A 27,448-nucleotide genomic window follows, 5' to 3' on the forward strand; every position below is an offset into this window, starting at 1 on the left:
TAACTCGTATAGTAAGTGACGTCACAGGTATAAAGATCTGTACTGGTAGAGCCAAAATCCTTCTTACTTATCGAGTTCCTTTCACTTATCAAAATGATTCATAGAAATAGTCTATTGCCGTCAGAAGGAGGCAGTGACAATTTAAAAAGGTAGGCGTCAACGACGTCGTTACTTGATTAGGAAACAAAACTACCCTCAAGTGGTTAATGAGTTATTGCACCCTAAATCAACATCAAATATAGTCAGGACACACCTTTCTCCATGTACCAATCAACAGAAATGTCCACGGGGTAAACAGCGCCCGTAACACGCAGGCAAGTATCCCTAAGGTAAACAAACACGCGCCCAAGGCCGCGGCGGGTCCCGCGCCGCCAATGCATCGGTTACGTCACCGCGATAACGCCGGTCCGCACCGGTCTTGCTAGCTTTCAGCTCGTTTTACCCATTGAAAAATAAAAATCCTGTAAACAAGACAAGTGATCTATTCAAATACGTTTCATTATCTGTATATTTTCAGGGAAATTCTCAAGAAATATATTTGTTACGGTCAAAGTGATAAATGTGAAAATTATGTATAATCGCCGGTTATTATGAATAATTACCGCATGATTTGGTAAATGTGATTAATATGAGGTCATTTATGTGTGTATAAAACTAAATAGGTGGCTTAGGGGTGGCCCAAGGGCCACCCCCGCCGCACCTTAACCTATTTTTCACTTTAAATCAAAACATTATGTTATAGGCATCATGGAAAAGTAATATTATGCAAGAAACATTCCAAACTCATTATGCCAAATTATATTAATTTAAGATATCAAAACGTTCAAAAGTTTGGCTGTACACAAACACGTACACAAGATGTTGTTCTCTTTTATGAAATTTGTTAGTACTAAGGTTGAATTATTAAATAATCACTGTTAAATGTGATTAATTTATCACTTTCACCGCGAATGTCGGGAATTATTCATAATAACCGGTTATTATTAATAATTTTCAATTTATCACATTAACCGTAACATATTTATTAAAACTATTTTGTATTACTGCCGGGGATGCTGCTCATCCAGATTTACTAGAGGAGACAAGCATTGAAAGTTCGCTCCACGTATTTTTTTGTAAATGGGTTCATACCAAAACCACGTTACGAACGTCTTACAAAACGTTAAAGTTCATAGGAACCCCATTAGTATCGTATAAGAGGACATGGAAGTCCAGCAGCAACCAGCAGCAATAAGGCATTCCTTGGAGTTCATTTCCTCCATTTTCTCAAAAAAATCCGCTGCTTTTTCCAGGACTCTCCCATCTTCGTCCCTTTACCTCAAAGCTGGTATCCTCGCTCACCACGCGGCTCGGCGAGTCCTCCGAGCGCTCGGCAGTCGCCTTCGAGACACCTCCCTGTGCGCACGCGTCACTCGATCACAGCCGCCGGCCGCGAAACATGGTGAGTTTGTTTATAAACTATTCTGCACCCGGTATTTTTAGATCCTCTCTTTAATCGCGGAGACCGTTTTCTGTGTTACGTATTGTGCTGGAATCTGATGCGGTTTTTGAGGTAAAGTTAACATTGTTTTAATTTTAGGTAGGTGAGCGAATTTGTGTAATTTTTGTGAACACTTATGTACTGTGATTTGGTAAACAACGAATATTTTAATTCATGTTTTAATTGTTGTTTATGTTTCGTGAAAAATTAAAAGAAAAAACCAAGCAAGTTGTAGTACCAATAATAAATAGCTATTTCATGAAGAAAATAAAAATAAATCAAATTATGTATCAAAACTTAACTGCAACCAAAAGCTGGAGCTAGTGTTACTAACATCATTTAATAGGAAAAATATAGTTTTTAATATTCTTCACATTCCGAATGCTTTCGTAAGATTCATTCCCCAAAATCTTGTGCGAGCTGGCACTGGGACGTGTGTTCTTCCACATGATTTGTTCCCCGAGCATAAAGTCGTCCGTAAAATTTGCGAGGGCAATAACAATAATAGTTGGAAACAGTGGTTTATAAATAAGTGGTGTTTATAATCCGAGAGCACTGGATAAGTCACAGCAATGCCATCCACTCGTCGCGGTGAGACTGAACATTTTCTTTCGTAGTTTTTCTTGTTCACGATCACTATACTAAACAAACTATTGTAAATGAATTTTCTGTAGAATTATGAAGTTAATGAAATTATAATTATGGAAACTAAAAAACTTCTTACAACAAGAACGTCGTAAGCGCTCAAATCGGCAAAGTGGCTGGGCTTTGCCTAACCGCTAACCACGGCTAAAACCCAGTTGGAAATTACAAAATATTGCATTTGTACCGGAAACTAAAGTATTTCTACATGTAGAATGAGCCTTGAATTCAAAGAAAGTAAAATATTATCTGTACATTAAAACTAATTTCACGTTCCAGCTCTACTATGTCCCCAGTCTGTCTTCGACGTTATAAATGATAGCTTCTCGTGAAAAATTAATGAATCTAGGTTGAATCGTTGAAAGTCTGCTTATATCGCTAAACACCGGTGTAAAAACAAAACATTGTGCCAAAATATAAAATACATGCAGCAAGACGGCTGGTTTCCATGGAGATGTTTCGTAGAGTTAAAATTATTTGGCGCATTTGTTATTTTCAGAAACAAACAAACGAAATCTAGATTACTGATTTTTTTTAACGGTCAAAGATGTCCTGCCTGAAATGAATTTGTTTGATTAAATAACATTATATTTTAGCTCGAGTGAATTAGGAAGAGAGATTCTGATTTTCATTTGACAAAGTTGCGTATGTTTGAAACGGAATGAACTAATCACGATCATAAGTCATGTCGAAATTGATAATTACATTGTTTACAGGTAGGTAGATTCTGATATCTACTAGTACTGATACCTATTTAGTGCTCATATCCTGCACTATAAGTCCGCGTTGTTAGATAAATATCTGAATCATATTGTTAACTGTTCACATGATACATTTCACGTAGGTGCTAGCGACGTATTCGTATGGATCTTATTGATAAGCGTGAATCAGCTCCGCCCATTACCAAGTTCATGGTTAACTACACCACAATACTAATTTCAAACCGTGACATGTAAATTTCCTCCGATCATTAAACTGTTTTGCGATATTGGGATATTTCCTCGTAATTGATTCAAACAGAAAATTGGTAAATCAGCTGGGCACATATTTAAACTAAGTGTATTAGGTTATTTAATAATACGCGGTGATCTCATTGAACTCGGTCAACCGAGCACACTCAGTCACAGACACTTCAGCGGTATTATTTCACTTCACGTTTTTCACAATTTCAAAACAACAATAAATTAGCCGCAATTATAAATCTAACAAGCAACGTCTATTTGTTTAACCAGGCAAATTGATGCGATTTGACATTAATTAGTTAAACCACTCAACTGTAGGATTAAGGAGATCCTAGCGACCATTCTAAAGCTTTCGGAGCGGACATGTAAAGGCAATCGACCAAATTGGCGTCACATGTCAGGTGTCAGAGCAAACCCACGCGAGGTGTGTCAGCCGCCCGGAAGATTATCCAAATATGAATTTACTGTTGCCAACTTGACAAGCCACAATAAATAATTATAAAACTACCGTGACATCATCACGTACTTGATGGTTGTTGCACCCATTTCATTAAGTTCTTACGCACAAGTCGGGTTTTATTGCCCGTTGAATCAAGCGACTTATTTGCATAACATCTCAATGTCCTTTTGATTGAGTGCGCGAGTTGAATATAAAGTTTGTTGCATTTGCAAATTGATGAGGTTAATAGGCAATGATTAAGCAAGCAAAATATTTAATACGCAAATCATAGAGCCTGGAGACTTTCCAGAACTATCCTTTAGCATAAAAAAAAACATTATTTTCACGAAAAGCTCAATCATCGTAAAATATGATTTGATATACGTATACTAACTATTTAATGATGAGGACAACAGTACACCTCAGCCCCTCGTTTTCTCCTAATGCCTAAATTTTCTCTCATACATATTATTTTCGAGACACTATCAGGGAAGCCTGATTTTAGTTGTATGTAGTAAATTCAATTAAGCTACTCCTATTCTGAAACAATGGCCAACACTAAACCCACAGATTTGTGCACATCGAACATGGCGCCCATTAAAGTGCACTACATGCACATTAGCATGCGCAGACGGCGGCTAACAGCTCGGCATCAATCAGCGGCTATTGCCCACTTATTTGGCGTTATATCATGTAACATTTGCATAATGACTGTATGCAGGGACAAACATCTGTTTACTAGGTATACATGACAAGATTTTAATAAACATTTATCTGGTATAAAAATTCATTCATAAAATGTCAGTTTCAACAATTTCAGAATTGCGAAAAAAAGTCTATTTAGCGTCTGTTATGTCAGTGCAAGCATACAAATCTTGCTCCAAAAATACCAGTTTTACAAGTCATGTTGAAATTACTTATGGTGATTTAAGTAGCTAAGGTATGCAAAAGTTTGACTACTAAGTACGTTTTTGACTCTTCTTCTGCGAATATCCTTCTCATTTAAGGATGTAAGGTTTGATCACGTAATACACCCTGTATAGGTATAACTACACGCTATTTTATTACTCATAACTTAAAAACTATTTCTAGCTGTAATAATCCTACAGTCTACTGAGTCTACCTCAACCCATAAACTTGGAACTTTGTTAGGCTGCGCGCGAGTGCATAAGGAAACCGATAAAATTGTGGACTAATTTGTAACAGCCGGCTAATTGTGATTCAGTGGTTCCGAGAGCAGAGCCCAAGTTTATTGACGCTCGCGTGTGATTGTCATCACGCAACTGGAATGTGTAGGCTAAGTGTACTCTGGATGGGATGGATGCGTCTAACCAAGACCAATAGATGAGACGCTACATTATTAAGCTTAGCATGATATTGAAAAGCTTTATATTACATAGGACGATTCTGATGTTGGAGAAAATTTTGTGATAAATAAAAATTCATAGCAACCTTTTATGTAACCAAATTCATTAATGTTTAAAAACAACGATTATAATAAAAACAAAAATACAAACGATGAATAAGATACTTCTGTCGAGAGATAAAATATTAGCACCATCAAACATAAACACACGACATTTCAAGGAAAATGGGTTAATATGTTTGTAACAACTCAAGAGAATGATATGGTGCTGCTGATTTATATCGCAGGTAAATGCCTCTGGATATAGCCGATTTATATTCTGACACGACATATAAACAACATGTAACACGAATGAGGACAGTACCTAACCTATGTATGTTACTAAGATCATAGTAGAAAGAGTGGTAACAGTTTTACCTCTAATTGCGTGTTACCGTAACACGCAATTGAACAAGAGGATTTTGTAGTGTCAAACACTGATCTATGCTAACCTATTCATGGATGTGACCACCAACGAAGTCTCTATTTACATTGAGCCCTGTCACCTCGATGTAGAGTTCATAATTGGTCAATAACACAAGAGACATGCGCGCTGCATAGTACTTGGATTTGCATCTGGAAGCTATCGAACAGCTAATAAAATTCGCAAACCACTATGAAGTGTTATATTGGATAGAAATCCAACTCTGTAACTATTGACAACAATGAACATCCAATAATGTGGTCATGATAAACAAAACTTCCGATCCAATAAACTAAGAAAACGGGGTAATCACAAATGAAACTGACTAAAACTGATTATAGTGGAAGGATAAAAGCTTTCACCACCATAAAGGCTGACGAGGAGAAGTAGCGGAATCAATTCTCTGTGATTGTATCAATTAATGCAACGTTGGATAGTACTATTGTACTTCTTCTATTGAGGGGGCCGTAACAACTTCTTTTAATTGAATTATAATGTTGAATACAAACCGTAGGTGTTCCACTAACATTGTTAATTCCAAGGAATTTTGGAATAGTTCCAGTACGACCGGAGATCATCTGTATTAAGTTTTCGTTGCATTTCGTAACGTAACTGAACTTTACTCTGCGTGACCAAAAATGGCGCTTGTGAACTTTAAGAGGTCACAATTCTGAAAACTCGTTTCCGTTAATGTAACATTTATTTGGCGCAATACCCTTGATAACGTTAAGTAGTCGACGTATCTATATAACGTTTCGGAAAACTACAATCAATCCCTTTGATAATAATAAATTACTTTGTAGTAACGTCATTGATTTAGGGGAAATTTAGACAATGATAAAATCATATGAAGCAACTCCATACTCCATAGATAATAATAAAAACAGTGATAACAATTAGGTATGCGTAATGCAATTTGGTCTTTATACGTTAACCATCCATATAATTTGGCCTACATTTTTGCTATCTACGTTAGTTCTCAAAAACAACATTTGCCTCGTAACAACAAAAGGTTTGCCGCCTCCACGCGATTGTCTTGGATGATACTGATAAACCAAGTTTTACACCGAGCAATAAACCTATTATAATGTCGCATAAAGCATCTATTTCCGAAACGCCAGTCTAACGCGATACACACGACACGAAAATCGCCAGAATTATAACGCAACGAAAATACGGATCGTGATTTTTGCATGGAAAAGCGTATTGTTGCTCACGTACCACTTAGTCACCGAGATAACATTGGCAGAGACGGTACACCTGACGATTTATCACGAGGGGATGAATATGCTAAGAAAATAAAACAGACGGGCGATAGTGCGGCCGCGAATGAGTGGGTGGACGATACTTTATTATCTGAATCGCGGAATCGAATGTATATTTATGAAGAAGCTCACGCGTAACCCGCGGAGTTTATTGTAACTCATCGCGCGCGTGAATCAGGGTTTCCAACTAATAATAGTAAGGGCCACGCAAGGAGCGAAGTTATCCCGCGAAGATATAAAACGTCTCTCGGCAAGTCATAAACATTCGTACTCGCAAACTTGATTGATGCGAACGTAAGTGGACTAACTTTAGAATTTAATGCAGATTTTAAAATCAATAAAAGGGGAATATGAAGGAATCAATAAATAAAAATAAGCAATGTAGAAGGCATACAAGAAGAATTAAACATTCATATTTTAAAGATTTATGGCGTTAAATCTGGCGGTGAACGAACGGTGATTTGCATAATAGTTGAATGTCAAAAGATAAAAATAGAAATACAATATTTAATCTAAGATTCACAAAACTTCCAAAGACAGAACAAACCGAGCGAATGCATTATAAACTGAAGAGGACAGTAAAGTGGCTGTTAACGATGGTATTAACTGGAGACGTGATCACAATGCCGCCCACACGACCTATTTCAGTTTCGGGGTACGAGGCCGGGTGCAGGGCTGCAGCGGAGGTCAGGTCTGTCGCTGACGATCATGATATCAGGGATAATGGAGAAGCCCTCAAAGTAACTGACGAAACACTGCGACGGCTCTAACTGCGCTTTGGAAATTTATATCTTGCAAATTCGCGTACGTGCATGTTTAAAAAACACAGTAATTCCATTCATTATATATATGTATGAATTAATTGTAAATATAATAATTAGTTAATTTCAATAGTTGTTGATTATTTTCCTGTAGTTTTATCAGCAATACTTTCATGATAAAAGCATGTACTAACATGTACGCAAATAGCTATGTATAATAAACACTCTTGGTTTTCAGGAAAATTAATCACATCATAGGTAATTTCGATTTACCTATTAATACTCAGAAACATGTGAAAGTTCGTTTTGGCAATGATTAGTAAAACAACGAAACTGAAAGTATGAACAAGTGGTTATATTTAGCAACTGATCTTACTCATCATTAGCGGACAAAACTGTAACATTTCAAATTAAATTTAGAAACACTACATTTTCAGTGTTACGGACGCTTAAAATAACAGCGTTGAACTATTTCTACTCTCTCCTCATTTTTAAATCCTTTATTATGAACTGAATTTGAACTATAAACTGGCTCAGGTTAAATTAAATCTGTATCAAACCTCATTCCACGCTCAGGTAGATTTCCACGTTGTTTTTTTGTTGTTTACAAACGATGAATCAACATTGCCTTTTCTCACGTAGGGGTCAAGAAATAATTTTACAAAGGAACTCGGTACCTACTTATTCATTTGTAGCGTAAAAAATTAATTATCCATTGATATTAAAATAGTAGTTCTGTTGAAGAAACTTGTCGTACATAACATACAAATTGAGGAAAGTAAATAAGGTATTGCAACTTCGTGCTAGTTAAATTATTGCCATAATAGGCAGTGGATTCATTTACTTAACAAATTCATTGCAACTCTTATTACTTGGACAACTTCTTTGAACGTGATTCACCTCGAATTTTTTTAGATGTATTGTATTGTATGAAAAATAGGCGATAATATCAAGATTATTAAGCTTCCTTCCAACAAAAGTTCGGTACGTGCCAAAAACAAGATCCTATAAAGTACATACATACTTTGAAGTGTCCGACAATAGAAGCCTATTATGCCAGCGATCGACAGAGGCGATGGGGCGACGTGCGCGCATCCTTTCGACCGAGTGCCGTCGCCAAAAAACGCAAATCAATTAGCCTTGAAATCCTTGACCTTGTGTGCGCCCTACATCCGACCCATGTGTATGATAGTAACAAGTTATGAATGGTAGCGGTAGCGGGCAAAGAAATTTTATTAGCTCCTGCTACAATTTCCCTAATTTGTCTGGATTGAAGAAACCAACTTTAGTATTTATTTTGACTTTGGGTGTCAAACTCTACATTATTGTTTCCAAATCAAAGTTTTCTCATGGGAAAGTTTAAATAATTAATTATAATTTTCGAATTAATTACTTGAGGTTTTACATTGCACATTACTTTAAAAATGATGAAGAAATTATATTAAACTAGCTTTCCGCCCGCGGCTTCGCCCGCGTGGAATTTTGTCTGTCACAGAAAAACTTTATCGCGCGCGTCCCTGTTTCAAAAACCGGGATAAAAACTATCCTATGTTCTTTCCCGGGACTCAAACTATCTCTATGCCAAATTTCATCAAAATCGGTTGCGAGGTTTAAGCGGGAAAGCGTAACAGACAGACAGACAGAGTTACTTTCGCATTTATAATATTAGTTGGGATACAATTTTAGCCTTAAAGCAAGTGAAATTATCTCCCCAGTGTATTGCATCTATTGCTAGTCAGATTTTAATAAACTATCATAATAGCGTTAAGATTTATAAACGCTTAAAATAACGCAATAGCTCATGACTTGCCACCATGTGGTAGGTATTCGCCGCGTGCGTTCCATTGTTCGTCCCAGCTCGTCACTTCCGAATATGAGTGTGCTGTGCGGCACAGTTGCGCGCGCGCTTTCCTTCGCATGTATTCTGTGCCTTCGCGGCCTGCGCGTCGACAGGCACGCTTCTGTCCTCCAAGGACGACACAAATATGCGACACGGAAACTTTGACTTGTGGTGATGTGACCACATCGTGATTCACCATTTATTTATTTCAAGCTACGTGCACTGTTGACCGTCATTGTGGAATAACTTTTGATGGCAAGAATAGCCACCAATCATTTCCAAACATTCATGTGTATATGTTCAAGTAGCAGCATGGTGGCAATACCTTATCGCATATTTCCAGAAGCCATGATGTGAATAACAATACAACGCCCAAAGCATCGTAATCTAATCGATATGCTTTGACCTTCAATTTCAGCAAAACGAACATCGATAAGCGATAGCCATCCGATTGTGGTATGACATCACGACAAGGTACAAACGATAAATTTCGTCGCAAGAACTTGTCTTCAGGAATTCATCCACTCACAATTACCCAGTCACACGCATTCGCCTCCTTTATTACTTTTGAAAACATTTGTATTCCCGACAAATAAAATAAGTTTTAGGTAAAGATCTCCCTAAAACCATCGTGCAGATGGTTCGATCGTATTTAGAATGTCACTATTGAAATAATGAAAAAAAAAAACGCCTCAAATATGGGGTATCCAGATACGCTATAAAAAGCCTGAACAGTCAGATTATCAGATACCTGTAACATGGAAAATGCTAACAAAACATTTTAGTGCCTCGTTACCGTTTTCAGACCAATCTGGATAGTTTCTGGATGGCTGCTACAGGTGGGCGTAAAGTTACGTTGTATGGTTACGCAATACATAATAGACGTAGGTGGTAATGTTCAGGCGAATACAGTTTCTGGAGATGACCGTTTACAACTAGAACTAATCAATGTATTTTTTCAAAACCAGCTCGGTAAACGCTGGTTTATAATGGCTTACACGAAAAGGATACTACTACTGATATACTGATAGTAATAGTGAAAAAGTTTTATATTCACAAAATATTTTTCGTTTGTTACAGTCTACCAACGACGGACCAGCTATCTGCAACAGCTGCAATGCTGTCATTGCAGGCAGGGTAAGTCTCTACCAATAAGATTCAAATACACAAACACACAGCTTTGTCACTAAACCATTTCCAATTCTTATTCCAACTGCTGCAACTTCTGTAGCCTGTATCTACAGATTGACAATTTGCATGAAGCAAACTATAGAGGAAAAAATAACAAGCACTGGCAGACAGAGAAAATGAAGTGATGAAACATACCAATTAGTAAATTAACAAACAACGCCGACATACAAAGTCAATAGCCGACCAAACCTTGAAAAAGGACAAAATGCCTGAAGGAATTAACTCCGCCCTCGACCTCATAAAATCAAAAACTTATCGGTCAAACAGAACCGGGTCAATGCGCTAGTGCAGCGACCAACATACAAACATGTTACTAACCTTAGATAAAATCCGCGTCATCGCCGCATATAGCCTATCTACTGATATTAATATGAACTTAGAAATGTATGTAAATAAATGCGGAGGCGTGTCTGTGTATTGATATGTGTTAAATTGTATAACAAGTTTTGAATTGGAAGTTGTAGGTGAATAATGTAGTATGATTTCCTGATACGAAACGTAATAAGTGGAAAGAAAAGAGAATATAAAGTCGTTTCTTATTAAGTTATTTTATGTAGAGTGCTTTCAAAACATCGTGAATCTCACAATTGTTTTATGAGTCTAAAAGCTCGTATTCTGAACTAAAGCTTCAAAGTATACCTAATCAATAGAAACTTAACTAATCAAAGACTTGAATACGAAAGTATTGTAAAGAAGATTTTGTACTTTCTGATGTATGTGTTTAAAGTAAATATGGCACACGTCTTTAACACTTATTTGTAATTAGATGACCTAGTAAGTGACATCGAGTTCTTTTTCTAGTTATTCGATAAGTATATTTGCAAGCGATAAGTGTGATTACGAGTCAGCAGTGCCGAGTGCACAACTTATCGATATCCAAGCCTTATCTCCATTAATGAAAGTATGTAACTGCAGTGGAAAATACTGCAAACCATACATTGATATGCATAATAATAGAACTCATAATAATATTCAGTAGTATAGTGCTATGCACTATGCAGTGGGAATATAAATTTAATTAAATCAAGAATATAAGAGCACAATTAATTTAACACGCAGCACGTTAAGTTCTCTAAAATATGTTATGTTGACGACATGATGACAGCAACGACCGATATTTTCCAATGTTTGGACAATTATAATTAGGGCAAGATTACACCAAATTGCACGTGAGTTTGGACTGCACGTTTACGCCAAATAACAAAAGGTCACTTGCATCCAATACTCACTGACCTTTATTGCAAATAAAGTCAACATCTCGAGCCAACCACGTGATACTACATTGCTAGGCCAAACAAATGTATTAACCCAAATTGTAGAGTCACAGGATAGGACGTTTATTTTAAGAAATGAAAAACAAAGTAATCTGTACGTGATTGCCAGTAGCGATATTTGGTCACGAGTGCATAATAAGTTTAACATCTCTTTGTGCATATTATGTGGCAAATAAATTAACAGTCGGTAGTGCACTGTCTAAATTTCCACAGACTCAACCGATGGCAGGAGCCATAGACAACCAGTCTGCCGTTGTATCGCTCGGAATCCTCCTCGCCTTGACACTGACCATATGTCGACGGCTTTCAACGCGGTATTAGGTAGCGTAGCTGCTTTAGGCGAAGGTCGCACCACTGGGTGTCTACCATGGCTAGAAGCGGTGTGCTAATTGGCAGATATAGTTTGACATGCTTTGTGGCAGTGTAACGTATACCATAAGTCCTATATCAGAAAATTTCTTGAGACCTAGGCTAGTGCCAATTGGGACATTGTCTAGCAAGATATTATAGCGACGAAAAACACTAGTTAGCTATTGGATAATTAGTGTGATTTAATTTTATGGGCATCGGTGAAGGCGGTGTCTTAATCGCTGCGAGCATGACTCTACTGATACTTTGCGAGCATGACCAATGCTGCCAAGACGTTTCTAGTTGTCAAACGGGATGTTTTAATTTAAGTCATTCAGTTTCATTCCGCAGCATTATTGTAGTGTATAATTTAATAGTCGTTCCGCTCAGCTATAGCAATTTTCTTTTACAAATAGGTTTTATAACTATTCCCAAAAGCAGTGTCGGATTAAGGCTGGTTTTAGTGTCACGCGGACTGTCAGTGCGGATCGCTCCGCACAGCCGATCTGTATGAACTGCTAGGGAACAGAGCGGTTCCTCCGGACCGCATTACTCTAAAACGCTACCTTGAAGTTCATACAGATTAGCCGTGCGCAGCGGCCAGCCTAAGACTCCGTGATACCCTAAGACATTGCTTAATTTGCTTATGGGTAGTCCGGCACTGCAAAAGCACCAAACATAGACCATCTTAGCCTTAGCACTTCTGGTGTATCGAGCTTACTACCACTGCGTATGTCACTCCTATAACTGGCGAGGTGCTAAAGCGCGTACCAGTCAGATTTTAATCGCGTGCCTTCCATTACGGTGATACTTAAGTGCACGTTTGCGGCTAATGCGGTTCCGACATTAATGTAACTGGAATTATTGAAGTACCTAGCTAACTTCGCAGTTATTTTTAAGTGCCATGTTTTTTCTTGGTGATAAAAAAAAACATTTATTACAAGTACTGTAATGTAAACGTGGGCAGTAAATTAGTACTCAATGCCTTATCTTTTGAAGTTGGCTCTTCACATTATTGAGTTCATATACCAAGAACTATGCAGTTTATTGACATATAGAAGGGCCTAACCACCATGGAAGTTCACCGAGCATGGGCTGATTCCCCAAAAATATAAAAGTTTATTTCTACTCATAATTTTGTAATACTTTGCTAACTAAATTGAATCGTAGTGCAGCCTTATGGCCACCGCTCAAGGAACGCAAGGGTACAGCTTAGATGGGCATGTTCTCACATGCGAGAGGACATTCTACACCACACTTTTATGGACCACATAAGTGGCTTGACGGTGTTTTAAGACAAATACTTTTAAAACCATACAAACTAAACTCAGATTTATTAGTGGACGGAAAATTTATAAATGTAGCTAAACAACAAAAAAATCTACGAAAATTTTAAATTGACACTGGTGCAAAAAGTGATCGGAATATTTCCAGACAAAAACATTACAATTACTTAATGCTGTTTTCGTCTCGTTTAGTGATTCATAACATCCATGAATGTTGTTGTCGTTAAATCTGCAGTAGGTAGCAATCAATTTGTGGAGTTGATATGTCAATCAGAGCGGAATGTTAACAAGTACCTACAACTTTTTGAGCATAAAGATCTTTGCAAAAACATCCATCAATCATCGATGAAGACGCTAAGCTTGATTGATGTGAATACGGTTGGCATTCTAGTCCAATCAGTTATGAACTATTTCATCAGCTATCCAAATAAAATAGCTTCACTATTTAACAATAACAATCATCAGTATTTGGAATTGCGAGCATAACAGAGTAAGCAATGTTTCAAGATATCGAATCGTGTATTCAAGAATCATAGACTACTAGCGATCCCCTACAACACCGCTGTTATGTAGGTCTCATACATAAACCTTCCCATTGAATCACTTTATTGGTGAAAACTGCATTAAAATCTGTTGCGTAATTTAAAGATCTAAGCAGACAGACAGCGACTTTGTTTCATACTAAAGCCTGGTCCGTGAGCACGTAGAATTTTGTCCAATGACCCCAAGCTACCCATCCTTATCGCTCGCGCGTAATTATACAGTGTGTCCGGGCTTGTAGTGATCAAACTTTAAGGGCGTAATCTATGGACAATTTTATCGATGAAAATACTTCAAATTTGGGGCTTGACCCATTTCTCGCAAAATTACGAGGATTTAAGTTTTTAATTTTTAGTTTTCACCTCTTCCTTCAAAAACAAGTGAAAGCGTGGGTAGCTTAACACTAATAAGCAAAAATTTTATATCATGCGATAGCCAATAAAATTATCTATTAGCAGAAGTAGAAAACAGATACAAGTTTCATACATTTTAAGGGAGTAAGAATGAATTTAATTAGAAAAAAACATGACTTTTTTCACTTCTTTTTCAGTTATTTTCCAACACAAGAAAAACCAGGTCGTTAAGGTATGTTTTATTTGCATTGTATTATTAGTATTTGAGCTATTCTACAAAACGAATGTAAATTTATTAGTCTACGTCTATTAGTTTCGACGTAATTGTTGAACAAAGATACCCCTTCCCAGCGGTTTCCATAGCGCACGCGACATGCGAAAATGCACTGCCTGAAAGAATCACACAACCTATTCCGATTACTATGGAAACCGCTGGGAAGGGGTATCTTTGTTCAACAATTACGTCGAAACTAATAGACGTAGACTAATAAATTTACATTCGTTTTGTAGAATAGCTCAAATACTAATAATACAATGCAAATAAAACATACCTTAACGACCTGGTTTTTCTTGTGTTGGAAAATAACTGAAAAAGAAGTGAAAAAAGTCATGTGTTTTTCTAATTAAATCCATTCTTACTCCCTTAAAATGTATGAAACTTGTATCTGTTTTCTACTTCTGCTAATAGATAATTTTATTGGCTATCGCATGATATAAATTTTTTGCTTATTAGTGTTAAGCTACCCACGCTTTCACTTGTTTTTGAAGGAAGAGGTGAAAACTAAAAATTAAAAACTTAAATCCTCGTAATTTTGCGAAAAATGGGTCAAGCCCCAAATTTGAAGTATTTTCATCGATAAAATTGTCCATAGATTACGCCCTTAAAGTTTGATCACTACAAGCCCGGACACACTGTATTGCTGTCACGACTGTGCGACGGGCGCCCGCGGTGAGTGTGCGAGCATCTCCAGTCAATCTTTCGCTGACACGACCTATAACCTTCTGCTATTTGTTCCAGATCGTAAAGGCCCTGGACAAGAAGTGGCACCCCGAGCACTTCACGTGCAACACGTGCCGCAAGCCCATCGACGGCGCCAAGTTCCACCAGCACGACGGCGGCGTGCACTGCGTGTCGTGCTTCGCGCAGCACCATAGCCCGCGCTGCCACGGCTGCGGGGAACCCATCACTGACGTGAGTACACTCAGTATACTTAGCACCAGACTGGCATTGCCAGGAGGAGCTAAGTAAAAATCTGACTTGCCCACCCCTAGGGTAGAAGCTGGGTATGTCCATGTGCATTGCAGGCATGACATGCTTCGCGAAAAACCACAACCTGATTTTTCCAGTATACTTAGCAATAGTAACACATAGGTGCGTGCATTGCAAGCATGGCATGCTTCGCGCAAAAATACAACTTGCATCGTCTCGGCTGCATATATCCGTAGCACATCGGTGCGTGATATGCAAGCATGCCATGCTTAGAATCTTTGTTGCCACGGCTGCAGCGAGTCTATTACTAATGAGAATACCCTCCGTTGCACACCGGTTCGTAGTCAATGTGCCATGCTTCCAACAGCTTTACAGCATGCGTAGACTACGGGGAGCTCATCACGGCAGTGGACGTATAGGGCATCACAGTTTAGGAACCAAGTCGTCCAATTTGTTTTTGATTATGTGAGGAACTGTAGAAGAACTAATTAGTACGCCGTAGATTTTTTGATAACTCTATGTAAGAATTTAAGCACAATTAACTACATTGTAATAAGATAAATTCAGTATTTTTCTTGCTCTCTAATTAAGGAGATGTGATGTGATGTGATGTAATTGTAATTGTGATGTAATTGATGACCTGTTGAGCTGATACGTCCACATTACTTAACGAAATTTTCCTTTCCTGGGGCAATGGTCTTGACAAAAGGACCAATAAATCTAAAGTTCGAAGGTAGATAATTACTATGACTAACGCCATGGGAAACACGGTCAGTGACATCATCAGACCGAATCCCAATAGGGTGATCGCGGCGGCAAACATCTGATGTCGACCCACGCGGGCTCGACACCTAATGATGGCCCAATAAAATCGCCTTGTACCGATTTGATCGCCTAATAAAAACGTTTTGCTGGCACGAATCGTTCTTGTCACTATAGCACCTAAATTGATTAGCTCAGGTATTAAAGGACAGCTACTTACTTTTACACAGGGATTTTTTTTTATTCTACATGTATCATAATATAAGCTGTATGTTTTCCTCATAAAGAAAATAAATAAATTAATGAAATAAGTTACAATTTTAGAGGGTTATGCAATAGATCATTTTCAAACTCAGTTTTTTCGAACATTTATCAATATTATAATGCTTTATCAATTACAAATAATACAAGTAGATTAAAACATAGCTACAATAAATAACAAAAATAGTTCAAATTGTGATATCTCGAAGATACGAAATGTTATCACCGGATTATGTTGAAACTACGCAAGTTTTTAGGAGTTTATATTTATCTTTAGATTATGATAATTTAAGCTGTAAACAATGATAAAATGTTTATTAGTAAGTACTTATCCTGATACATATAAAGCAAAATAACTTTGGTATATTATCTATACTAATATTATAAATGCGAAAGTAACTCTATCTGTCTGTCTGTCTCTCTTTCACTCCTAAACCACTGAACCAATTTTGATGAAATTTGGCATAAAGATAGTTTGAGTTCCGGGAAAGGACATAGGATAGTTTTTATCTCGGTTTTTGAAACAGGGACGCGCGCGATAGTTTTTCTGTGACAGACAATATTCCACGCGGGCGAAGGAGAGCTAGTACCAAATAAAATAAAATGTTGCCAATAAAAAAGGCATACAGTTTGACACAAATCATAGTAAAGAAAAATCTCGCGAGCTCTGACAGCTTCTAAAATCACAGAATAAAATAATATTAAAGCAATTCAATACTAATTTAACACAGTGATCTCATTAAGGCATTGATATCTGCAAAAAGCTTTAAATAATAAGTGAATGCGTTATTTCAATTAACCTCCCGCGCCAGGCGGCCTTGAACCGCGCCGATATAGAAAAAAACAATTAACCGAATGAATCACGATCCGTATAAGGAAACGTCTTCAAAACCATTGATATAAATGTTTTTGTGACAGCCAAATGGGTGATGTGAATTTAAACAGTTATGTATAATTTATTTCGCTGATACCAGGATTAGATATTGGGTAACTTATTATTTAATGCGAATGAACTTTATTTGTTTCTGAAGATTATAAAATCGGTATTTATACATGGATCATCGAGTGCCATATTCACAAGCAATATCCAGCGTGATATTATTTTACCATTGTAAGGTTAAATACTTGATTACTTTCAAAGCCGTTAAAAGGTTTAGCTGAAAATTAAATTAGTAAAAAAACATTTTTCAACGGAAATGTTTTTCCGGGTAAGAACATGAATGTCATGAATGAGCAATTACTTTTTATAACGATAAACACATTATGTCTAAACAAACAACGTAACACTACAATGTTGTTTTACCTATTTAGATTTATGACTATTGTCGAGGAAGATTCGGTCATAAATTACCTGTCATAATAAACATGGAAATAATTTGGATATGGAAACTAGACGGTTAATGTATAGGCCATCTTTATTTATGAATCAGTTGCCATATTAGTTTAAAATTAGTCACGCGGCGTCAAGTGTTTGTTTGCAGTATAGTAATAAGGAGGAAGTTGACAGATTCGTAAGCCACAACCGACATTACTACCAGTGGGTTCAGTGATAGCGACAACAGCCTAATGGTGACGGACTGGTCGAATCGGGATCTGAGGAACGCGGGTTCGGAACACAAACATATTTAGCTTACCGAGGGGTTATTGAAAAACTGTTAACTACCGACCGATAAAACCCTGGTGAACTAGTTCACTGATTCTTTTTGAGGAGTTCCGCTAAATAAGTACGAGAAAATTGCGAAGCTCAGTAAAAAAGCTCATTGATCCTCAATTTATTTACCGCGTTATTACTGGAAATACCTATAACGAATAAACAGTTACTCTTGCGAATAAATAAATTAGGAATAGCAAGTAGACCTACTAAACCTACTTTTAGTGTGACACTGGACCAGCCCTTGCATCTCACACACGCCCATTAAAACTGTAAACACACTGATTACTCACAAACAAATTGTTGTATGATCCTCGCTCTATCCTCACCTCTAATTGACTTTTAATTAGTTATGCTGTGCTGTTTTAGCTTACATTAAACCTGTATTAAGATCTTATCAGAAACCTAACATTATTAAAAAGATGATTGGATTGATAGCAACTCATCTTTAAAAGCGGATGATGATGAAAAATGAAAACCTAGCTAAAGGTCAATTAGTTAAATTCTGATAAGATATACCTAATTAAGATCAATTCAAAAGTCAGTAAGAACCTTAAATGATTTGTAAAAAATGCTTTTAGTCCGAAACAGCACGATGTGTATATTCTAAACGATATGAATTGGAATCGAGCTATTTGTGTTGATTCCGAAAACGTCCGTTTAAAAATTTATGTAAAAATAGGTAACTAGGTACATAAACGGACATCTTTGGTCGATAGAAGCCGAGCATTCTAGAGGTCTCCATAATTAATATAATCTAAAACCCCATAACGAGTGTCGCCGGGGCATTATTCACGTCTGTGGGTGCGCAAGCGGTGACGCAGCGCGAGAGCAAGTGCGGAAGCCAGCCTTATATGGACCGAAAAAAATTATATAGCCTGACCAGGAACATAAAAACCCTGGCATAGAGGCGCGTCAATTGCATTTGATAGTGCAACACTGAGTACAGTCATACCTGTATTAAATTAATAGGCTAACTTTATGTATCAGGATTCAGGATTACGGGCTAATTTGATATTTTCATAAATTAACGAAAAAATATTATTATAGGTAACCTAATTTAAATAAATTAAATGAAACCATCAATCGAGCTAGTAGATTTATTTTGTTATTCATCAATAATCAAATTCAGAACTTGAATATTGTCTGCAATGTCTGCTCATGAACGCTTCAAACTCGGTACTTCTTTCCCAATCCCATAAAATTCAACACTTAGAAAGTGACATTTTTTTAAAAATAGGTAGTTGAAACAAACCACAGCTAATTTTCATAGTGGACTGTACTATACGATAAACATGTCAGTCAATTTGACCCTAATATTCTAAGCTATTTCCAGCTGCTCCAAACCGCAACTTGGCCTGTTAAACGATTCCGAAAAAAAATTAAAATTGACTCTTCTTGTAATTCTATTTTAGTACTTTTTAGTCTATTACGGTACTAGAAAGTGATTTTATCGTTAGGTGACATTGTTATCTATTCTCAGAATCTGTTAAACCCTTTCTTTCCTATCAGCAAATGACTTCAAAACAACAATGAAGTTACTTTGAGAATAAGCGGATAATGGTCAGGGGTGTCGGTAAAAAACAGATAAGGATTGTTTATTTGTCTTAAATTTAGTTCGGGCTGTGTAACGTCACCAATAAAATTCAACTTTAAATGCGGTTTTTAACATGTAATTACAATAATGGAAGCTATTGTGAATAATACAGATTTGTTCGTAGTCTTAAGAAATACGTTAAAACCTTTGATAGACAGTGAGGAACTTTATCATCACCTTTTGCAGAAAATGGTACATTTAACAGAAGAAAACAGTGTTAAGTTAAAAAAGTTTTTCCGGAATTTTTGTACTAATCTTAATGGAAGATGGACAAACAGTCATCTCCCCAAATTTTAAGAAGAAACAGTCATTGGCTTGAATCTCCAATTAACTGGGTCTGACGCGCTCACAATGTATGAAAATGTTTGTTTTTGAATGTTTCCCGCTAGGGGCGCTGTACAATCCGTCATACATTTAATTTATGTACTTTATGTAGTACTTTATGTCTCGTTTCATACAAAAAAAAACACAAATTATTTTTTTTAAGCTAAATTATCAGGTTTAGAGAAAAATGTGATATGACATGTCGTGATGAGTGAGTAAAGGCCTATCGATTGGACATGAGGATTTTTTTCCGGAAAATCCCTATGTCCACTTTATTGCCATTTCGATCCACTGTGTCGCGCCTCAAAAAAAATTTTTTTTAATATTAATCTAATTTGTATTTTTATGAATGAAAACTTGTCAGTGTTCATTGTTTTTTTTATTATTAGGTAATAATTAATTCAGTTCGCCACAGAACAAGGCCTCGCGAAATCTGTCTTGCCCACATCAAATTTAGGTCTTGCCCCGCCACTGAATTTGACAACCTTTGTCGGAAACATTATTCAATGAAAATATTGTCCGAACCCTTAATATTTCTCTTCAACAAATACTTTAACACATTGTGAACCACTTTTCTTTCACGACTATAAAAATATTTTAGCAATTTAATTCATAAAACCAATTGCGCACATTTAAAATAAAGTTTGTTTACACTTTGACAGCAATAGACTGACATGCAAGGTGACATATCAATGAAGTTTTCAGTTACTGTTGCCATTAAAAGAAATTAGTACCATTAGTTTTCCGCAACATGGCGAGGGTTTTTATGTTCCTGGTCAGGCTATACGCTATTTATATTTTGAGCTACGAGATTTCATTGATCAATTCTTATACCTAGGTATTAAACCAGAAGTGAGTCAATATCTAGACAGAATTGAAAGGTAGCGCGCTTGGAATAACTTTAAAGTGACGTCTAGATAGTCTTAGTAATGGGAGTACCTCAGGGTAGTATTTTGGGACCTCTGTTATTTCCAATGCCTATTTTTGGTATAGTATGAATGAAGACTTGTCCGAAATAAAAAAAACGAATACGAATAAATAGACAAGTAACCCTAAACAGTTTCATTACAGCGAATGAGTGTTAATTAAAAAGTAGTAATATGCACCACGCCTCAGTCATAACTCCGTCCTCACACTAATGGCTAAAGTTGATTAGCTGCAGACATTATGGCACGTCGGTGTAAACAAACATCATAAATGGCACTAATAACTCCTTTTGATGAAATAATTTACCTAATTAAACAACAATTGCTTGTGTTAAAGACAACAAAGCATGTGAGTGACGTGATTAAAATGGAGATCAAAGTCTTCGCTGATATAGTTCGATTAGTGACAAACTAATTATGAAATGTTAAGTACGGATTGTAATTTGTAACAAAAAAATACGACTATATATTTTTTTTAATTAAGCTGCTTCATGTAGAACTTAAGAATTTTGGAATAACAATAAGATCGCTGTTGGTTTCTATAAATAAATAAGATCAATCAATGACATACTCAAAATTGAGTAATAAGTTAAACAATTTGTACCGTGCAACCAGTCACGTCGTTCCCGACCTCGAGCCTCATGCATTGCAGTTAATTAGGTGCAAGGCGTATATACCAAGTAATTGCTATGTTTGCTAACAAATACTATGGCATCGGTAACTGCCAGGATCTTTTATTGACGCAATGAAAGACCTGCTAATTGATGTTGGCATCATGGTGACAACTTACGCGAACTTTATTGCAGTTTCTTGCAAATGCATTACTCAGTATGTTTATACGTAGATCCTGGATGTAATATGATACTAATTAAGTATGCAGGTAAAGAAATATAGACTTGGTCAATATTATTGTATGCTCATGTGGCGTAACGTAAACACTGTAAAGTCAACATGATTAATGGCCTGATCATAAAGTAACATTTATTTACTTTAATTAGTAGCTAATCGCAATTCTACTACAGTAGAGGAAATAATAGTAAATTTCGAATTTGAACTAAATTTTAAGTATTCTTCTTCTTCTTTTATGTCTTTTTTAATCCGCAAGAAGACACCATTTTTTAAATCTGCTATCTAGGTATTTATAACACGTTTTGAGAAGCATTTTGTTAGCCACTTGACTGTAATAGGATGATTTAAAACATTACAATTGCAGTGTGTTTAGGAAAGTTTTGAACATCAATTTCGTTGTTTAACTTTGATCAAATGAACTAAAAGGATCCGCAATCTGCTCATCCTTGCATCTGGGCATAACGAGTGTGTTGTGAATGCCAATCCACCGCATCGATCGCTGAAGGGGCGCCATTGTCTCGCGGGTGACATCACCGTTTTGGAGAAAAACATCTCGGCGCGTACGCATCCGAGGTGCCCATACCCAGTGTATGGTGGTAGGCAGTAACATAACACCATGGGCAATGGAGCGAATAGGTTCCAAGAAATACCATAATGTATACTACCATACCGTGTTTTAAGGCCACCAGTAATGGTTTCTAAGATGTAGTTAAGAGTGTAGGTAATTAAAAGAATATGGAGTTAATAATTAATTAAAAGTAAGTTATTGATTTGACTAATTTCATGTTAGTAAACTATAGCGACGATGAATAATCAAAAAAAGAGAAATTCAATTTGTGTATCCTAATTTGGAAATTGCCTACTGATTTTGAGATATTTATACTGTGGTTTCGGCTAAAGAATGCCCATAGTTTAGTCTGGCTGTTGACTACAATGGGCCGGCTGATTCATGTTTGTTTTAATAAGCATAATTCTCTAAAAGAGAGAATGCAGACGATGGAAAACGCGAATCGGCTATACATTTAAGAAGTAATGTAAAGAAGTCTAGAACTTTAGTTATAACAAATATTTTTTAACGGCCGGCGTGGGAAGTTATATGTGACCTCAGATCATAGAAGGGAATAGATGTGAAACGGGGGCGTGGCGCGTGTCTCCGCGATATGCCCAGAAACGAACATCGGCCGCGTAGCTAGGTTAGTCGCGATTCAGTCGTACTAAGGAAATGTTCTCCGATATTTTGGATAATGCGTCGTTCCGTGCAATAAAACAAGTGAAACGAAGAACTACAGGAACAATGGAGTCATTTACTACATTTAAGTATTGCAAATCCATTGGTATTTTGCTTATAAATAAAAAAAACTAAACATTTTTACGAACGAATTCAGTGCCGTAACAGTTACTGCGATATCGAAATCAGTGGTGATAAAAATTCTAACACACTTGTACATTGACGATTTAGTTAGCAACCACTTTATGTCATGCTCAACTACTGCGCAATGTATTTAATTTCTTCCGATATCCACCGTCGTGTGAAAATACACAGTACGGCCGCATGTGCCGGTCGTAACATAGTGCCGTGCTCGTGTCCTAATGCGGTTTCCTATTATCGATAAATAGAAGTAAATTATAATTTTCTATTTTGTAATTTTAAATAAAAAATGATGTGTTACTTGCGATTATAAGATTTTACAAAAAAAAAATAACAGTAGAAGTAATTAGTAACTGTAATTACTATAAGAGCTAGTTGAAAGCCTAATATAGGCATTATTTTGATAAAATTATGCGGTACGCAGATCGCCATAATTAAAAAGTAAATGCGTGATAGTAGTTAATAATAACGTTTAATAATAAAAAGCTTTTCATACATAAGCATTTTGTGAAACCAGTTTCGAGCCTTGCCCCTAGCGATTTAAAGTATCGATATCTTGTCGACTCCATTTTATCTTTGTTCTCTCACTAGCATTTTCTTAGTGTGCGTCACGTAACGCGGCCATTGATTGGCCATAAGGCACGCCTTCTGGCCAATCACAGCACTTTTAAGCCGGTTGCACATGTTGTCGTAGACTCACAGTCGCTTTGTTTTTACACAGTTGAATGTGTGTGTGGGAGCTGTGGTGGGGGAAATGTGGGGACACTGGTTCTCGTTGTAGTTACGCGCGACTTCATATCTATTCTCTTTCTATGATCTGAGTATGTGACGGACGTAAAAAAGTGTGGGTGGATTTTCTGATCTTTTGTCATGGGGTTACTACTGTGTTTCTGAATTCAGATTTTAGCTTGAGCGATTTTTGAAAAGCAAGTTGAAGATGAGCACGTTAGAGCTAAAAATCTCGATTCCGAAACCGGGCTTATGTCAAGACATCTTAGCTTAGCCAGGCTCAATCGGGCCGTTAACGATTATTGAAGTAGGTAGGCGATAGAGCAACAATAATTTTAACGCTGTGTCTCTTACCAAACAAAAAATCTGTTTGATCGAAGGTTTTAAATCAATTCAATGGTATTGTTCCAGCGCGTGATCCAAGCACTCGGCGTGTCGTGGCACGCGCACCACTTTGTGTGCGGCGGCTGCAGGAAGGAGCTGGGCGGCGGTGGCTTCATGGAACAGGTGAGCTGGTCTTCCAATATAAAACCACTTTTGACCCTATTTGATATCTTAATGTCATGACGAACGCAGGAACGTCAATTTCTGTGCAATAAGATTGCAGTGAAGTACGACTGTACGACATTCCCTTGCGCAGATTTTATTGGCAAAAATAATTATGGAACGCCTATCAAAGGCAAAGGCGTAATAGGAATGTTCCCTAGGTATAAAAGCAAGAGTTATAATTAGTCTGTCAGTTAACTTATCAAAAAATACGCAATACGTATTTTTTTACTTTTTCAAACTAATGCAAATTTAAAGAGTTAAAGCGCGCCAAAGTTCAAAAGAAAAGGCCCGTGACGTCAACGAGTGCTTAAAAGTGCAGCACTTTGTGACGTCGCGCGGAACTTCAACGCACCATAACTTTGTAATTATTACTTTGATTGTCAAATAAAAATATACGTGTCCAATATTTTTCGATTACCAACATGACGGACTAAAAAAACTTATTTAGGAAACTAGCCTATTTTGAATGACATGTGTCACCTGCACCATGATACAACAAGCGAACTTGAACTCTGTAAAAAGCCTTAGTCGCTTCCCTGCATTCCAATACAAGTTTGTTAATTCGACCAACTAAGGTCTATTAGAGGCGTCGTTGTGATTTCTTCAGCCAGTGGCTGGTGTGAGCCTCAAGATTACGCTCCTTACCCGGGCATCTTCTCGGTATGCTGCTGCCTACCGGTATTGAGTTAGGGGCATCACTTTCACGACAGACTTAACTGTAGCTTGACCCTGAACTGTACTTCCCTCGGCGCGATACAAGTCACTTCTCTGTATAAAGCCTGGTCCGTGAGCACGTAGAATTTTGTCCAATGACCCCAAGCTACCCATCCTTATCGCTCGCGCGTAATTATGTTGCTGTCGCGCTCGCACACTCATTGCGGGCACCCGTCGCACAGTCGCGACGATTGTACAAAATTCTACGTGCTCACGGACCAGGCTTTAGCCTTTGGTCACTTCTCTCTAGGCACCAATACAAGCTCGTTATCTTTGTGGTTTCCAGGCTGGCCGACCCTACTGCTCGTCGTGCTACGCGGACAAGTTTGCGGCGCGCTGCCAAGGCTGCAGCAAGCCCATCGTGGACAAGGCCATCATCGCGCTCGACGCCAAGTGGCACCGCGAATGCTTCACTTGCAACGTGAGTAGTTTGACTTTCACTTCTGGAAAATGCTATGCCAGCAAGCTAGCCTACTCTCTGATCGAAGCATACCCACCATCATCTCAGCCATAGGACGTCCACTGCTGAACATAATCCTCCCACAATGCTTTCCATGTTGCCCGGTTGGTAGAGGCCTGCGTCCAGCGCTTTCCTGCTACTTTTACGATGTCGTCGGTCCACCTTGTAGGTGGACGTCCTACGCTGCGTTTTCCGGTACGCGGCTTCCATTCCAGAACCTTGCTGCCCCATCGGCCGTCAGTTCTGCGTACTATGTGCCCTGCCCATTGCCACTTCAGCTTGCTAATCCCGTAATCCGTCGACTGACTTTCACTTATGGAAAATGCTATGCCACCAAGCTAGCCTACTCTCTGATTGAAGCATACCCACCAGCCAGAGTTATGTGCAGCTCTCCCTGTCAAAAAGGGCTTACTCGTTTCTGTAAGCCCTCAAAAGCCAATTAGTTAGGAACATGGGATAGCACTATCAGCAGTTTTTGCTCGTAATTCCACCTGGGCATTTGGTTCGCTTAGTGAGAAGCAAGGTCTGGATGTTCAGGCTGAGAGCTTCACGTCAGTTCTTGCAACGTGAGTACTGTTGACCCTAGCCTGGCTGGCAGTAAAGATAGGTTTGCAGTGAGTGCGGGCTATAGTGCTTTTTCGGTAGCAAAGGATTAGACTCAAAACCTCTCTCTCTCTCTCTTTAAACGGTGCTCGCAGAATATCAGCGTCGAGGTACTTCGTGCCTTGGCATATGCTGAGCGAGGACCTGTTTGGTACAATTTTATTTTTAGTTTTAATTTGTAATTTTAATGTGTTGTGCCAAATAAACATTTTTTTATTTATTTATTATTTACTAGCTGACCCCGCGAACTCTGTTCCACCTTAAAGGCAATAAATAAGCCATCGCAATTTTTCCTTATTTGCTCACCGTTTAGACCTACCCTGGACTACGACAAACATTTTAAAACCAAAATCAGCTCAATCGGCCCAGCCGTTCTCGAGTTTTAATCAGACTAACGAACAGCAATTCATTTTTATTTATATAGAAGATTACGGCTGATACCAACAGCAATATAACAAATCCACCTCATATAACAAACCTTTTAAAAACAATTCGTTTACTTCCAGAAATGCCGCAACCCCGTCACAGACTCGACATTCTCCGTCATGGACAACAAGCCTCTCTGCGGCAAGTGCGCCTAAGCACCACCACAGACCACATTCATAACCCACTCGTTACTACCTAAGATTTAGCGTCAAGTGCACTTAAGGCGAAGCTATTATCACCCGTGTTAAGACAAGATATGGTACAACGTATGAATATGAGCATTTAAGGGACATGTATTGTTATGACAACGGTTTGCTTATTTATGATGGTTAGTCGTCCATACGTTTCAACTTTTAACTGTGTTTAGAGATACTCAAAACATATTTTATAGAGTATTTTACGCACGACTTATGTTTGTAATGAGATTTTTTAAAATATTTGTACATGATTCATGGAATATGTCATTTAATTTGATAAATAAGTCACAAAACGCGTTCAAAGTACGAAATGCCTTAGCATTAGGTACACATACATTCACCAAAACCAAATATACCTACATAGCAGAAATATAAGAATGTAAGGCAAAACTATGACAGTATTTTAAGATATTAACGGATAATTTCGAGAAGGCCAGAAAGACATTACAAATGTTGTAAATATTGTAATATCGCAAAGCGATATAACGCTTGAAAAGCTTTTAAAAAACTATTTATTCATTATTTTAATTCAAGTGAAATTAAACGCTAGAATTATTTTTTTGTATGCTTTACTGTACCAATTTTAATAAATTATTTTCGTTAAAAATGTT

General features: G+C 37.5%; 2 protein-coding genes across 2 annotated transcripts in view; one reads left to right on the plus strand and one right to left on the minus strand.

The window, feature by feature from the left end:
- Nucleotides 1-27,448, minus strand: part of LOC114358962 (cationic amino acid transporter 2-like) — a 120,768-nt gene that overhangs the window by 70,916 nt on the left and 22,404 nt on the right. The gene's annotated exons all lie outside the window — the stretch shown is intronic.
- Nucleotides 1,269-27,366, plus strand: LOC114358965 (transforming growth factor beta-1-induced transcript 1 protein). The gene is made up of 6 exons (XM_028313164.1): nt 1,269-1,441; nt 10,299-10,355; nt 15,229-15,402; nt 24,300-24,395; nt 25,438-25,572; nt 26,721-27,366. The coding sequence occupies exons 1-6, from the start codon at nt 1,439-1,441 to the stop codon at nt 26,793-26,795; spliced, it is 540 nt and encodes a 179-aa protein (XP_028168965.1). The 5' UTR covers nt 1,269-1,438; the 3' UTR covers nt 26,796-27,366.

This window comes from Ostrinia furnacalis, unplaced genomic scaffold (genome assembly GCF_004193835.3).
Source record: "Ostrinia furnacalis isolate ACB-3 unplaced genomic scaffold, ASM419383v2 OfSCF4153, whole genome shotgun sequence".
NCBI classification, from domain to species: Eukaryota; Metazoa; Arthropoda; class Insecta; order Lepidoptera; family Crambidae; genus Ostrinia; species Ostrinia furnacalis.

Bases quoted from the DNA above. Each gene is read 5' to 3' on its own strand.
- LOC114358965 (XM_028313164.1), top strand. The intron at 15,403-24,299 runs GTGAGTACACTC...GTATTGTTCCAG, and splicing joins GCGGGGAACCCATCACTGAC to CGCGTGATCCAAGCACTCGG. The intron at 24,396-25,437 runs GTGAGCTGGTCT...TGTGGTTTCCAG, and splicing joins GCGGTGGCTTCATGGAACAG to GCTGGCCGACCCTACTGCTC.